Below are 17141 nucleotides of genomic sequence, written 5' to 3' on the forward strand. Positions count from 1 at the left end.
CCACCCACATTTGTTTAAAACGAAAAGGCGAGGGGCCATAAGAGAATTGATCCATCTTAAATTTAATAACCATAGGAACAAATTGCATTCGGGAAAGAAGAGAACAAAGGAACATCCATGAATACCCGATCTAATTTTGCCCAAGATTGAGCATGACCTGACTGCCCATTGCATCAGGAGTATGTTTTACCTTTCGATTTCATTTCAACTAGACCACCCTGATGGATCCAGACATTGAAATCCTCCATCGCGGCATTGGGACGGGGACAACCACCCCTTCTCTCGGAATTATTACGAATTATATTAAAGTCTCCAGCAAAGAGGCAAGGTTCCAAACCCATTGACTGAGAACTGAGCTCCTCCCACAATATTTTCCTCTAATACATGCTGCACTTAGCATAGATAATATTACATAAGAACTTATAAGACCCTGTATTCACACGAAGAGAAATAAACTGCAAGCATGTCCGCACCACTTGTACATCAAGAACATTGTCCCAAAAAATCTAAATTTTACCACCATTAGCTACATTAGATATAAACGAATCAAAATGTAAAGAATGCATCAACCAAAAAGCTTTGTCTAAAGATTGGAACGATTCCAAAACCGCTACAAGCTTAGGCTTGAACTGACAAACTAACTTTTTGAATGACGCCGAGAAGTGCCAATGCCTCGGACATTCCAAACAATGATGGAGTCACTCATAAGGGCAAGGTAGAGGAACAGGTAAGGACCCGAAGAGAACTTCTCACTTTCTCAAATTTCTTCTTCTGATATTTTTTCTTATTAGTTTTGCCTTCAACATCTAAATGATAATCTTTGTCCTGAAGTAGTATTTGCGGGGGAATATCAGGATCAGACTCAGAAACTACATCATCTAGCAAGGGTTTCTAATTCTCATTCATAGTTACATCTTCCAAACAGGGGTCGGATTCCCAAATAAATTTAAGAAATTGCTCCAAAATCAGAGTGTTGGGCTCCGGAAGACTGAAAGAAAAAATTGGATTTAAAATATTACCTGCATCCTCACTGGGCGCGAGCTCCCCCCGTCCGTAATATCACTGGGCGCAAGCACCCCATCTGCATTCTCAATTGTTACTGCTGCTCTCGTAACATTAAGCTCCTGAGCAGAGGACATTAACTCCTTGGTAGGTTGTTCAGTATTGACATCCTGCGGTTTAGCAGCCTCACCATCCTCGTTCTTAGGGACTGCAGGTTTTGACGTCTTGCCGTCCTGCATGTTACCATTATTGTTTCCACCATAAATTGGTTCACCTTTCTTACTGCCACGATTTTTATCACCATGCATGGTTTTCCCCACGCGATAGGTCTTTGTATTATGCCTCTGCACTCTATATTTTCCACAATACGCAGGTAGCGTTTCATATAGGATTTCCTGTTTCCGGCTAGTTGGTAGTCTAGGATTGCCTATCCAGAAATAAAGAATAGGTTCCTTGGCCGCATCCATCTCCAAACAGATTCTAGCTCCATCCGTCCGAGTTGCACAACGAGTGGGATTGTCCCTACGTATAAAACGTCCAATAGGTGTCATGAAAATTCATAGGAATGATTCTTGGTAGAAGTTAGGCGGTAACCCAGGGAGCAAGATCCACACAGGGACGTTAGAAGGTTCATGCTCTTCATTAAATTCTGGAGACTAGTGAAATGCACGGTAAGCCACTCCATTCACTTCGCATGACTCATGAGACAGAGCTTTCACAAAGTCAGCCTCCGTGGTCAGCCTTACGAACACATTACGGGAAAGTTTCATGGAAGAAACCACCGGGGTAGAAGAAAGACCCCAACGGCTATGGATAAATACACGGATAGCATCCAGGGAGGGTCTTTGCCAAAGGAATAATAGTGAAATAATAGTGAAATAATTTGTGAATAACAATGAAATAGTAATTGTGGATGATTTATGAATAATTTGTAAATAGTATGAGAATATCTGAGAACAATTGTTTCCAAATCGACCCAAAATTTGGTGGGCTCAAGTTCTTACCTCAGTTATCTATATAGTTTGATGGAGAACGCATCAAACTAATCTTATATGTATTTGACTAAAGTTAAATAAATATATTGGATGGGGATTTCTTATAATTTTTCGGATCAAAATATTTTCAATAATATAGAAAAAAATAGACACAATATTAGAACTTCAATAATTTTAATTAATGATAGAGTTCATATTCCTCACGAGCATTAATATTTAATTAATGATATTAGAGGGTTTACAGACTATGTCAATCTTACCTATCTTTGAGCGAAATAAATAAAGACAGATATAGTACAATTGATTTGATATTGGATTATTGGGGATTGAAAACGAAATCCATTTGTTATGCAAACCTCGGAAAAGAATCACTCAATGATTTGCATGTTCAATGTGGCCGGGCATTATATGGTCCCAAACAGAAAATAGGCAAAAGATTGAGATTTTTGAGTGAAGCATCTTTTATATAAATTGAAGAGAAAATGGTTATGAATTCATTGAGCTTTTAGAGAGAATCATTTAATTTTAGATTTTTCTTATCAATGTTAAAATAATATTAAAAATTATATACATAAGAGGATCGAGGGACGAGGGACGATGGACTTCCAAACAAACAAAAGTTTCAATTCAAAAGATACAAACTCAATGATTTATTATCAATGGTTTATTGGGTTTCTGTTCTCTCTCTAACCTCATTCACCTATTAATTATATACATGGATAAATGTTATGTATTCAATAACAATTGAGAATAGCAACAATGTAGCCCTCAAATTCTCTCTTCATCTTTTCTCTTCTCTATCTCATTTTCTATTATATTTTATGATAGAACTTTTCTATTCTATTATATTTTCTCCACTTGGCAAAGTCTAGGAATGAACCATCATGATGAAAATAAGTAAAAATTGATAGAGACTTCTATTGTTTCTGAAAATAATAATATCATATACAATAAGAGTGCATATTTATAGGGAAAGAGGCCAAGAGAAATAAAGAAGTATTCTAATCAAAGTAATATACATCAACATTCCCCCTCAAACTCTAGATGGTAGAACCAACTTGAGTTTGGAAACAAGATCACGAAGTCGACCGGGTGGATGAGATCTTTTAAAAATGTCAACAAGCTGGTCTTTAAAGGAGAGGGAGCAAAGAAGCAAGGTGTCTTGTTGAAGATGATGCCTAATGAAGTGACAATCAATCTTGATATGTTTGGTATGCTCATATAAAACATCATTATGAGTAGTCTGTATGGCACTTCTATTGTCACACTAAATTGGAGTATAAGTCATTGGAGGGCACCCATATATGCCAGAAGCCAACGTAATAATAAAATCTCAAATGTAGGGTCACGAAGAGCAAGATACTCAAATTCTGTACTAGAGCGAGCATAGTAAATACTGCTTCTTACTATGCCAAGAAATCAGAAAAGTCTTTAGTAAAAAGCAATAACTGGTGGTAGATCGATGACTAGTGGGATCTCCAGCACAATCAACATTAGAAAGCCCAAAGCTCACGGGATGATTGTGAGGAAAATACAGTCCATGAAACAAAGTTTCTTTGACGTAATGCAAGATATGAAGAACAACAACATAGTGGGTAGATCGAGGAGGACTCATAAACTAGCGGCTAACCAAATGTACCACATAGGAAATATCTGGTATTGTGAAAGTAAGATAAATTAGACTACCGACCGGTTGCCTATAAAAAGAAGCATTAGAAAGAGGCTCACTATCAATGACTCCAAGAAGCTTGACATTAGTCTTAAGAGCAGTGTCACGATCTTGTTGTTGGTCAAAGCATCCAGGGAAAGCAAATCAAAACATATTTAGATTGATAAAGGTAATAGCCATATGTGCCATAAGTGACCTCAAGTCCAAGAAAGTACTTGAGTCTGCCCAAGTCATTCATCTCGAAATGTTAATTAAAAAATGTTTGAAGACTTTGTATCCCAGAAATGTCATTCTTGGTAATAATCATGTTGTTGACATATGAAGGATGATAATTATACCCGCATCAGTGACTACAGAAATAGTGCAGAGTCATATATATGAGTTGGGAACAAAACCTTACTGAGCAACCACAAAATTGAATTTGACAAACTACACATGAGGAGCTTGCTTGAGATCATAAAGAGCACGACAAAGATAGCAGACTTTGTGAGGAGGATGCTGATAGCTAGGTGGAGGTTGCATATATACTTATTTAACAATATTACCATTCAAAAAATCATTCTTGACATTCATCTGAAATAATTGTCATCGACGAACTATAGGAACTACAAGCAAAGATCTAATAAAAGTAAGATGTGCAACAAATGCAAAAGCTTCCTCATAGTCATTACTATATTCTTAGAAAAAACCCTTGGCAATAAGGCGAGACTTGCATTGCTCCATTGATCCATGTGCACGAGTCTCAATTTTGTATACCTACTTGCATCCAAGTGGAAATTTTCCAGGAGGCAAGTCTACTAGGTCTCAAGTCTGAGCTTTGGTGAGGGCATCTAATTCATCTATATCCAAGTATATCGAGAATAATCATCTACAAAGATAACGAAATAACTAGACTCCTAGTAGGGATGGGAGCATGAACCAAAATATTAGAAAGAATTAGATCAAAATGTGCAAAAGAAGTTGAATCACTATTATTTTCCAATATGACAAGAGACACAATCAAAAAACGTGAAATCAACATATCCTAAATGACCTTGAGAAGCTAAAATTTGAACACATAGTAAGGAGGCATGACCCAAGCGGGAGTGCCATAAGCTAGAGGAAGTAGTGAAAGCAACAAGAGAAGTTTGTGTGTGAGCTAGGATTTGCAGAGATGTAAGCTTGAAAAGACATCCAACTTTACGGTCTGCCCAGAGGGGCTGACCCGTATGATGATCCTGCACAATAATACCATCATTGTTAAAAATTAGTCTCAAGCCTAATTCACAAAGTTGACCAACGAAATGAAGATATAGGGACAATTTCAGAGCTAAGTATGCATCATCAACATATAAGGAAGATGATGAGATAGATCCAATGTGAGTGACAGACATGTAAGAACCAATAGTAGCACAAATGACAAGATTAAGAGAAAGACAATTTTGTGAGAAAACAAGGTAGGGTCAGACATTATATGGTTGCAACATGCAAAGTTGAAAAACCACGAAGACTTATCTAAGGTGATAGACATTGTAGTGGAGGATCGAGACAAAACTTAGTGAATTAGTGCCTCAACATCAGCTACAATGAGAGCAAGAGGCTGAGATAGAGTCTCAAGAGTAGACTCAGATGCAGACACAGCAAATGGAGGATCCATGGTAGCATGTTTCTTTTTGGTATTGTAACTTGGGAGATTCATTGATGGAGTGATCAGATTTTTTGATGTACTTGCAAAAAACTGACTTGGAAGAGACCTCTGTAGGTAAGCAACTAGATGAAGGCTTGGGAGCACCTGTAGAAGTACTTTCCACAACCATATATGGAAATTGAATTTTTATGGTGGAACGACTTTGTTTTAGCGATGAGCTCAGAAACAACATCCTCTAAAGTTAGAAGTGGTGTGCATTGCAAAAGGGAAGCTCGAGTTGGCTTAAAATTCTCATAAAATGCCTAAATTTTCAACATAACGATATGCCGCAAATAATTCTATCTCAAGGGTATTTCAGTTGAGGTTCCTCATAGAGAAACCCCCACATGTTGGGCCCACATATTGTAGTTGGGCCCATTCAATATAGGATCAATCGAACAAATAATATCGTCCAAATTAGAAAAACTTTGAGCCATTGAGAGAAGTCCAACGCAAAAACGAACAGAATATATGATATCAATGAGAAAAGCTTGAGTAGAAACATTGGTCAATAGTCAATGTCAATCGTTGACGTGGCACTATTGATATGGACTAGGGCTGATATGGCACGTTGTGAGGGTGACACATGTCGTGCATTATTGCTCTGCCTGTGGGAAAGTCCTTTGGGGCATGGACGATGGCTTGATTCTTTGTGTGGCACGTGTGGGTTTTTCTAGTGGCTATTGTTGTCTCGTTCAACTGGTTTGCAACTGCTCTATCAAAATATGAGGTTTAAATCTTGAAAAAGAAAATACTGGTAGTTGACCATGGTGTTGAGGGCCGAATGTTGTGGTGGGTTGTGGCCGTGCATGTAATAGCGAATAGGATCGAAACTTTTACACATCGAATAATCTGTACCTTGCGAACTTAATTATGAAATCAAGTTTCAAAATGAACAGCAATAAAGGTTGGAAAGCACTGCGTGGCGACAGGCTTGCTAGAGAAAACATCAAAAAAATTTGTAAAGAGTCCATAGGAAAGCTAGAGACTTCTATTATTTATGAAAATAATAATATGTACAGTAAGAGAGTTTATTTATAGATAATGAGGTCAAGGGAAATAAAGAAGTATTCTAAATTAAAGTAATATACATTAACTTAATTTAAGTAGTATTCTAGTCAAATTAATTATATTCATCATCACGTACATCACAATGTAGTCCATCATATAGAGATCGAAGAGCTATGGTTGTAAAATTGTACTATTGTCTGCTGTGTTTTGTGCTTTTTATTGAAGTGTTCCATTTTCATTTCTTCTAGATAATTCATATTGAGATGTTTTACATGGCTTAGGAACAAACTCACCCTGAGCTTTATAAGGAATTATCTCACTCCTCTTATTAGGCATTTTATTGAGAGAAATGAGTTTTTCTATATGGTATCAGAGCAAGTTAACCTATGACTAATTATGAGCTCCTGCGACCTACCCACGATGATGGTACCAGAAATACCGACCCACACATGAGGGGGCGTATTGAGAAGTCTCACAGGGCATAGGAATAAACTCATCCTGTGCTTTATAAAGAATTACTCCACTCCTCTTATTAGACATTTTATGAGGAGAAATGAGTGTTTCTATAATTCACACTCAAGAATACAAAATATAAGATGATAGTTAGATCCTATATATTAAGATGAATCAATGAAGACGCATATATCCGAATGTTGTTTGGATTAATTTGATTGTGACATTTTAATCCATAAAATATTGTTATTGTTCTCATTAAAAATTATTATTTATGCACTAAAAATATTTTGAAATTTGTCAGGCTACTTGTAAATTAATTGAGTGGAAAATTATTATTATTTTTGTAAATGGCAAAAATCTTGTTGAAAATTTGGACAATTTTTGTGTTATGATTTGTTTGCTTGTTTTCTGAATAACTCTTAGCCTTTTTAAAATTATTTTTATTCTTGTTTATAAAACAATTGTATTTTTAATACATATTACGACACGTGAAGTCCTATTAGTGAAGTGACGCTTGCTAATTGATTTTTTTTAAGAAAAATGATAGGGTTACAATTTTCTTACTCATTTATTATTTTTTTTATATTTAATTTTTTTTAATTTTTTAATTTTACTTAATGGTTAAGGGACTATTAGTTAATTTATATATTTTTTTAATTTTTTCTTAATAATTAAAGATGCTTAAAAAAATATTTAAAATAAAATTATAAAAAAAATAACTACACTATAAATAGTAAATAGAAAGTATATGAGTAGTAATCTTATCACTATCATTTTTTTAATACATATAATTTAAGAACTAAGAAAGTTTACTTTTAAACAGAAAGGGGGGAGAGAGAGAGAGAGAGAGAGAGAGAGAGAGAGAGAGAGAGAGAGAGAGAGAGAGAGAGAACTAAAACATCGTTTTTGGTTGCTATATATGTTGGTGATTGGCAGTTTATTATTATTATAATTATTTTTTTCGTAAAATATAATTAGATATTGAAGTTGTAAATCTGTTCCAATGAATGGCACGAAGACCAGATGAGCTTTCTCAGGGCCGTCCGAAGAGGTGCTATCAAGCTTAGCTCCAGGGAAGTGCTGGACCACGGTTCTTTATTCAGCTCATCGAATTTAGATACTTTTCAAACCATAAATCATGAATTAGCTCATGCATGCATGCGTACTGATGAAGCATGCATGCATGGTATCCAAGATGCATGAATCGTGATAATATATATAGAGGCTCATGCATGCGTACTGATGAAGCAAGAATATTGAGGAAGATTTGGGATGGCGGATTCAGCGGAAGCCATACGCTCCAAAAGTCCAAATGATTTGTTTTGAAACTTCTTGTGGCGACTTCTTAACAAGCTTTAACGACTGATAGCTTTTCGCTATTGATCCATAGCAGCTAGCCTACCCACGTCTAGATGGCATATACCATAACCGCAACCACAGAAATAGGGCCCCTCTCTCTCTCTCTCTCTCTGTTAATGTAATGGCAATGATCTAATCCTAATAATCAAGTCATGGACAAACGTTGCCGTCACAGGCACACATGTATGTACGTCATGGGTGACGCTCAGCAGCGCACGAGCTTTGGTTCACTAATATCTTTTCACAACAAAAAGAAGCTTCATGACAATGATTCCAAGAGAAAAACGGGTTGCAATGCAAAAGCAAGCATGTGATGTGGTAACAATAGTACAACCTAATAAATATGAAATAGAGGAAGCGACCACCGGGATCGACTTAATTAGCCACGTGAAGTGTCCCCCTCAGGTACCCTCCCACGAGGGATCGGGATCCAAGTTGCAGGTTGTCTGGTCCGCCTTACGAGCTAGTCAAAAACTCACTTGAGTACGTAGTGTGGTGCATGCAGCTTGATTAGGGAAATGCTATGCATCAGCCCCATACCGGCACACACTTCACACACTTTTTTAATAGGTTGTTGGGCTTTTGAATTTTTAAACGATTTCCCCATAAACGAGAAGTGCATCCTACCTACCGAAAAGGAGAGTGCAGATCAGACGTTTGGGAAGGAAAAAAAAACAACAAAGCGAACGGATTAAGGGCAGGGGTATTGACACCTGATCATGTCAAGCTAATTCCCACGTCTATATATCAAGGCTATAAATATATAATGCATGTGTGTATATCATTGCATGCAACGTTAACGGTTATATATATATAATCCACACTAATCAATCAAAATAACATCATTTACAATGCAATTAGATGGGAATTAATGCCTGCCAGCACCATCAACCAGTAAAGCCCATCTGGCTTTCTCAGGTTATAATTCTTCCGTAAAACAGATCAATAGTCATGAATTAAAGTGTTTTTCTACTAATCGATTCACGTGTTAGATCAAATCAAACCGGTTTTGAGATTCCCTCCCTAAGTTAACCAATGAATATTATAGGTCCAATAGCTATGTTTCATTGTCTTTTTGTTTTTTTTATCCTCTTTCTCTCCAAATCTTGCAATTATTGTAACGATATTTTTGTATGAAATATTCCAGCTAGTCCCTAGCTAGTCCTCTTGCATCGTGGGTGAGCGAGGTCTAAGTTTCCGAGGTATAGACAGAGAGATCAGTAGATCACGGTAGGCAGGCAGTGTACTTTGCGTGGTCTCTTAAGTGATGTCCACGTAGGTAACGACGTGTGAACAACTCAAAGTAGCCCTCTTTTTTATTTTGCGAAGGACCCACCTGGAAGCAAATTGATCCTTTCGCTTCGCTCTTACGCTATGCTTGGAAGCCACACCTCTTTATATCTTTTGAGTGGGACTTTGAAGCCACGCTTGCTTGCTTGCACGTTCTTTGATTTCTCGACGTACATTTTGACTTTAAAACTACTAACCATGATCATTAATTAGCTTAATCCTTATCCCCTCCTATCATTTTGGCTCCTACGTATAAAGTGATCATTAAGCCAAGTTCCAATATGCCTTTAGCCTACAAAGGTTTCTTCGGTTTATAGCAGTCCGTCATTGACCAGACCATGGTTAAATTAAAAGTAGACGTACTGGTGGGTTGAGGTCATTATATATATACATATATATATATATATATATATATGCTATTGATGCATGATGGATGCTGATCAAGATGAAGATCAGCATGATGGATTTGGCTTTGGCCACAACCCCAATAATTACAATCAAAAGGTCATTTTCTACCTCCATGAGCCTGCCGCCGCAATTAACCAAAACTTGTCCCTCTCATGAGTGATGTGCTTGTCGTCCATACCTCCCATGATTACTCTCCATCGTGACTATCAACCATACCGTGGTTAATTCCTACTTACAAGCTGTCGCTCATTACATCTTCATCCACAAACTGACTTTGATAAGATTTAAATTTTAAACTTTTTTTAATAAATTAAAGAGAAAGGAAGCTTCGTTTTTTCTCAAACAATAGCTTCCAATGATGAGGTGCCACGTAGACCTCACACCCAAACTGTTGTGTCCCGCGGTTCAGAGGAAAACAAATTTCATCTTCCCCACCCGAGTCTTGCTTCCCCAGTCCCCCGCTCTCTCGCCATTTTCGCACAGGCAGCTCTTGCCGTTTTCACAATTTAAATCCTCAAAGTTTAGATTCTTACTCCTATTCCTAAGGTTCTGTTCGTTTCTGTTGCATAAGAGAATAGGATCAGTGACGTTACTGGAAAGTTCTGCATCAAAAAATTTTTTTTTTCCAGTCATATGATTCGAAATTTTTCATTTTTTTCCGGTTTAGTTCTGAATGCGAGGAGATACGGTGCTTAGTTCGGACGAGGAAAGAAAGTTTATTTGAATCGATTTGAGTGTTTGGTAGCCAAGAAAATTCAATACCACCCCGAATAATTCTAACAGATGTACCGAGCTGGACTTGAGGATGGATTTACTAGTAGTCAGATTAACGTATTCGTCGGAGGCAAAGAAATTTGGTCTGGAGGCGGTTCTCTCTTCCCCGAGGCAAATAGATATTACGGGAGGGGGAATTTTGTGTTTGCGATCCTGTGTGTTATGGAAGTTTTTGATGTGTCACTTTCCTATTGGGTGCCGATATATATTGGACTTGACGGTCCAAAGAGAAACGGTAAATTAAATACAGTGATATATAAAAAAAAAGAAATGTTATTTTCAAACATCTACACCACATATTATTCATATAGCATATATAAATATCTTCAATTTAAACTGGCTTACAAATAAGATTGAGTGGTAATGCAACCACCGCTGGGAGTTACAGTTAATTATAAGATTTTTCTTTTATTTTTTAGTTTTTTTATTTATGTATTTTTTAACATTTTTAAATATTTTAAATAAAATAAAAAAATCATAATATTATTAAAAAATAATTACTTAATCACTAAATAAAAAAAATAAAAAATCACAGCCATAGAAATGAGCGGTGAGAATAATATTTTCCAATAAGATTTTTCAATATGTTTTTCCCTAGACTCTTTAGGAGGATATAAACCAAACCATGAATTTTATTATCGTGACATGACAGCTCCCTTTGTTCGCAAGTTATTAACATATAATTATCTCACATGATGCGTTAGTCCTATAATAATGACCAAATTAAGGTATTAATTATCGGCCAGGTGTTGGTATGGATAAGGATGAGGCATGAATGTGGCCCCATTATTATTTCTTAATATAAGTTTAATTGAGCAGTACCATGCTACAACGTCCCCACATCTCCATAGGTCATTAACAGTATTTTTTTAATTTAGATTTCATTGATGGGGCAAGTATAAGATAAGGATAGAAGTAATAAAAAAAAAAAGTTCACAAACTCATTACTTTAATATCTGATCGGAATATGAGGTAATAATCTTAATTATAATTAATAAATGATTAATTGTTAAATAATTCTAGGATACGTATATCATGTTTTATAATTTATTGTACTATTTCTTACAATTTTCTAGCTTAAAAGCTTTTTACAATTCAGGGATAGACAGACGTAATATAAGTTATATATGTAGACCTCTACGTCAAATGTCTCATGTGATTACTGAGAATTTAAATATTTAATGCTATAAAATTTACATATTGCGTCTATAAGTTATATCGTTTAAAATTGTACAAATTATTTTAATTAGATAAAAATAAAAAAATCTTGATTTATCTCATAGTATCACAAGATATTATGTCAATAAAAAGAGAATTATTATAAAAATAATCTATAAATTGACATGACGACATATGATACGATAGATCTATTTTATTTATAATAAAAATAAATTTATAATCTAATATATTATATTAAATTATATTAATTTATAAATTTACTTTACTAAAACATTTCTAAATGAAAATCATCCATATTTTAAAGTATGACCTAATATTTTTAGGTCGATACCATCCTTCATCGTTCGGTTTTATTTCACCAGAATCCAAAGATGGAATCAAACAGGGTCGATCGTAGAGTAGTAGATTCGGGACTTTAAGAGTGGACAAACCATTCAAAAAGGTGAGAGGATCTGATAATCTTGATGCTAACAAGAAACATCGGACGGTCGTCCTTGCTGTTGTATCATTCAATGGGATGGAACCGGAACACAGACATAGTACCGAAAATGCTTTTGATAATATTGAGGTGCGGAAGAAAGAGGGCGTCATAGCAGTACCAAAACGACAAAATCACATTTAATTCCAAAAGCTAATTGCCAGACCCACAATAATTTAGTCAACTGAAAACTCCGAGCGAATCCAGCACCAACACGTGTAGGTTCAGATCTGATTACCGTCACCTGCCAGTCAGCCAGTACACTGTGAAATGATACGTGTCGATGATCTATTGGGTAGCCTCCATCGAATAAAGGTATCTTTGAAGTTGACGAGGGAGAGCGATTAATTAAAGGAGTAAAAAACGTGGTTAGAGAGAGAGAGAGAGAGAGGGGAATTCAGAGGTTTTGCAGACACAAAGCCGTGGGCTGGAGGGTTATATAAGGCAGAGAGGAGATGACTCTTAAACGCAAGAGTGTAAAGTGAGGACACAAAACAAAGTGTGATAGATAGAGAACGCTTTCTCCCCTCTCCTTTCCTTTAGCTGCCTAGCTTCTGCAATTGCGTTTGATAATCTTCTTGCTTTTCATTTCCCCCTCCCCCTCTCTTATATCCCCGGTTTCTCTGAATCCCGTTCTGTCATCGTCTGTCTTTCAAGCAGTGTTTTGGGAGGTTTGTTTTCTTGGTTTTAACTGAAACAAAGAGACATTTTTGTGAAAACAGAAAAGCAGACCCAGAAGGGTGTTTTTGAAAGCCAGGTGATTCAGAATAGAGATCCAGATTTTCTTCTGTTTTACTTCGATAAAAAGTTTTAGTTTTTCTCTTATCAACTAAGAGGGTTTGTTTTTCTGTCCCTCTGGTTGGTTTTTGTTAAGATCTGGTAGTCTAGAGGTCGTTTATATAAGCCTCTTTTGAGCTTTATTTCTGTACGCAGTTTTTCTTGCTTCTATAAAAAGTTTCCTGTTCTTCAGTTTTGGAAAGAAAACAGGTTAATTTTGAAGAAGCCCTTATTTTTCTTAGAATTTTAGTGGTGTGGTTTTCGCTTGTACGTTCTTGAGAAGGGATGGCAGCAGCTATGGATATTTACAATAGCAGCTCCACATCATTTTTCTCAGATCCTTTAGGAGAAGAGCTAATGAAAGCACTGGTACCTTTTATGAAAAGTGCTTCATCAACCTCTTCTATAACCACTTCTTCTCCTCCCTCTCCATCTACTTCTTCTCCGTCTTCTTCTCTTTCTTTCGCATCTTACCCTTCTTATTCTTTCTCTACAATCTTCCCTTCTCACCCCAACTTGTACCCTGACTTTTGCTCCCCATCGAGCACCCATATGTTTTCTGAAGGGTTCTCGAGCCATAACCAAATGGATCATGAGCAAGCAGGAACAATAGGGCTCAACCACCTCACCCCCTCTCAGATTCTTCAAATTCAAGCCCAAATTCAACTCCAGCAGCAACAGCAACAGCGACAGCAACAAATCGCTGCCATGGCTTCAGCTTCACTCCAAAACCAGAGGCTAAGCCATTGGCAGCAACAAAACACACACGCTCTTGACTTCCTCAGCCCCAAGACTATTCCCATGAAACATGTTGGCACTCCTTCAAAACCAGCTAAACTCTACCGAGGTGTTAGACAGAGACACTGGGGCAAGTGGGTCGCGGAGATCAGACTCCCCAAGAACAGAACCCGTCTCTGGCTCGGCACCTTCGATACAGCCGAAGAGGCGGCTTTGGCTTACGACAAGGCCGCCTATAAGCTCAGGGGAGAGTTTGCCAGACTCAATTTCCCACATCTTAAGCACCAAGGAGCTCATATCTCAGGCGAATTCGGTGACTACAAGCCCCTCCATTCCTCAGTGGATGCGAAGTTACAAGCAATTTGCCAGAACTTGGTAAATTCGCAGAAACAGGTGAAAACAGAGGAGCCTTGTTTTGTTCCCGATGTAAAGCCAGTCATTTCAGCTGCTTTGGGTGAAAGCTCGGTCTTTGATGAATCACAGAGAACCGAGTTAAGGAGAGAACACGGAGTTTTCGGATCGGAGGAGTTTAAGGTGGAGAATTCGTCGTTGTCGCCGGCTTTGTCCGATGAATCATCGTCATTCGTTGGATCTTCTTCCCCAGAATCTGATATTACATTCTTAGATTTCTCAGACTCGCAGGATGAGACTGAGAATTTCCCTTTGGAGAAGTTTCCTTCAGTGGAGATCGACTGGGCAGCTATCTAAGTCTTGGTGATGAATATGTGACTATTTTTTTTTTTCCCTCTGGAAGTATATGTAATTTTAGGTTTAGCTTCGGGTCTTCAGCAGCTTCTGCAATGAAATTTTTGACTGTTGCAGAGGAGTTGCTTGGTTTAAGTAGGAGTCAGTCAATAAAAGGGATTAGTGGGTCAGATGTTTATGTTCTCTAGTTGTATTTTCAGGTTTCTCCGTCTTGTCTTGGCCATGCTGGTAATTTTTTTTTCCTGACATGGCCACGGAGAGTTTCAAGTTTCTGTCCTGTTTGTAATATCTACTTGGTTGTAATTAAAGTCTTTATCTTTGAATGTTACATAAATTGTACTTTCTGTATTTTGTGTTAACTTTTAATTGGCAGGCAAGCATGTGATGTGAAAAACCAACATGGTGTACAGTTTTATCGATGGCATCTCAATAACAGTATCAGAGCATTAAACAAGAAGATCAATTAAGGCCTATTTTGTTTTTACAACTCTTCTAATTTCATTTCATCAAATAATTATAAATTTTTACATAAAATAAAATAAATAATTTAATTTTTTCAAATTTTAAAATAAAAATAATATTAAGAAACTATATTCTAATAATATTTTATTCAACTTTTAACTTTAATTTCAACTATTACTTTCTTTACTTGGTTAACATCTTTTATATATATATATATATATATATATATATATATATAGTGTTTGTTTATGTTGAAAATCTCTTTAAGTTGTGTTTGATTACAAGACTCAGCTGAACTCAGTTTAATTTTAAGCTGATTTTAACATCTAAATACTTATCTCTCAAATTATTAAATTCATCTCAATACAAAAGTTCCTTATACGTGGGATTCATAACTTTTTTTCACTTATCATAAAAAGTACTAAACTTATCTTAACATCTAAATACACTTTAAATTCAATTTAGATGGTCCTAGATAATCCCTTCTATTACTTAATTCACTATTATTTATAAAGAATTGAGTTCAGTTCAACATCTAAACGCAAATCAATCAAATCCAACAAAATTAAAAATAAATGGTAGATTGTAATTGGTGAAGGGATCATTTATTTAGGAAAAAGTTTGAAAAATGATTAATTTAACTCTTTGCAGTTTTTTACTAAATGAATAATAGTTTTGTAAAATGAAATTCGTTTTTAATGGAGTGACATGCATTAATTGATTGTGAAATGGAATATAAATTAGTAATACACGGCAAAAGGCATAGTCTCAAACGAGTTGAGAATAGGATACTTACCATGGGACTTGTACGCATAGCACTTTACCATAGTTAAATTATTACTTGTTCTGAGATTTTAAATTTGCTTAAAGAGATCAATTTAATTACATAAATGAAAATTTTTCTCCAAACAGATTTCAACCCATTTATAATTTTTCCATGTGTCCATTAAATAGGTGAAAAACACAAATACTCAAGGGGCACTTGCTATTTTTATAGTTGAGTACGAGAAAATTTCTTCCAACCCAATTTGTAAGAAAACTATATCCTCATATAATTATAGTATTAGCTCAAAGAAAGGAAGCTTTGGGACAAGAAGAGAGGATAGTGTGTGTTCTTTGTAAATTCTTACCAAGGTTATTTGTTTACTTCGACTGAAATTATGGGAAAAGCTTATAAAGCTTGGGATCTAGTTAAGTCACTACATGTGAAGATAAATGGTTAAATTTAAGAATGACAATATGTGACACGATCCATGATCATAAGCACAATACAAAATTAGCAAATCTGAGTTTGATATAAATAAGTTTGGATTAAAACAGATTGGTCCATTAAGACACGATCAATAACGGGTCATCCGCTTAATCCAAAACCAACCCGCAATAATTCATATAAATTTTATTTCAAAATCACAATTTTATTATTGTTGGATTGTAATATTAGTATCTTTCAATATACTTATGTTTCTATTATTGATATTGTAATTATGGACATGTGCTCATATTTGTTGTTGATAAGTTTGTAATATTGATTTTATTATAGGTTAAAATTTGAAAAATATTGATATTTTTTGTTAGTATGTAGTCTGTCTCGTTTGTTTTCACTGATAAGATGAAATGAGTTGAAATAAAAGTTGAAAATTGAATAAAATATTGTTAGAATATATATTTTTAATATTATTTTATTTTAAAATTTGAAAAAGTTGAATTGTTTATTTTATTTTGTATGAGAATTTAGAAAAATTGTAATGATTAGATTAGATGATATGAGTTGAGAAATTTTGTGAAAACAAACGAAGTCTAAGTTTTTTTAGATATTGTGGCTACTAATAAATATAGATTTTAACTTTTATGTTAAATTCTATTAATCAGGTCAAATTGGTTATGTGGGTTAGTTCAACTCATTTACATGAAACAAGTTAAAATGAGTCATATTGTGTTAACTCATTTTTAATTAATTATTAAAGGGTTAGAATGAGTGACACGACATGATCCGTTATTTAAATGGGTCGTGTTAAGGTTTGAATGTCTGACTCATTTACCTTAATGGAGCAAGTTCGGATTAATTTATATAGTCGATTGCTCATGAATTGGCACGCCACGACTACATATTGCCACCCCTAGTTAAATTCGTCGTGCATGCTCACGTCCGAGCAGATTAAAACATATATAGAA

General features: G+C 35.6%; 1 protein-coding gene across 1 annotated transcript; it reads left to right on the top strand.

Moving 5' to 3' along the window:
- The first annotated feature begins 12743 nt into the window (after window positions 1-12743).
- LOC109013239 (ethylene-responsive transcription factor RAP2-4-like) lies at window positions 12744-14855 on the top strand. Its single transcript, XM_018995264.2, has one exon. The coding sequence runs from the start codon at window positions 13350-13352 to the stop codon at window positions 14508-14510; it is 1161 nt and encodes a 386-aa protein (XP_018850809.1). The 5' UTR covers window positions 12744-13349; the 3' UTR covers window positions 14511-14855.
- The last annotated feature ends 2286 nt before the right edge of the window (window positions 14856-17141 follow it).

The sequence above is a fragment of the Juglans regia genome, chromosome 1, assembly GCF_001411555.2.
Source record: "Juglans regia cultivar Chandler chromosome 1, Walnut 2.0, whole genome shotgun sequence".
Classification (NCBI taxonomy): Eukaryota; Viridiplantae; Streptophyta; class Magnoliopsida; order Fagales; family Juglandaceae; genus Juglans; species Juglans regia.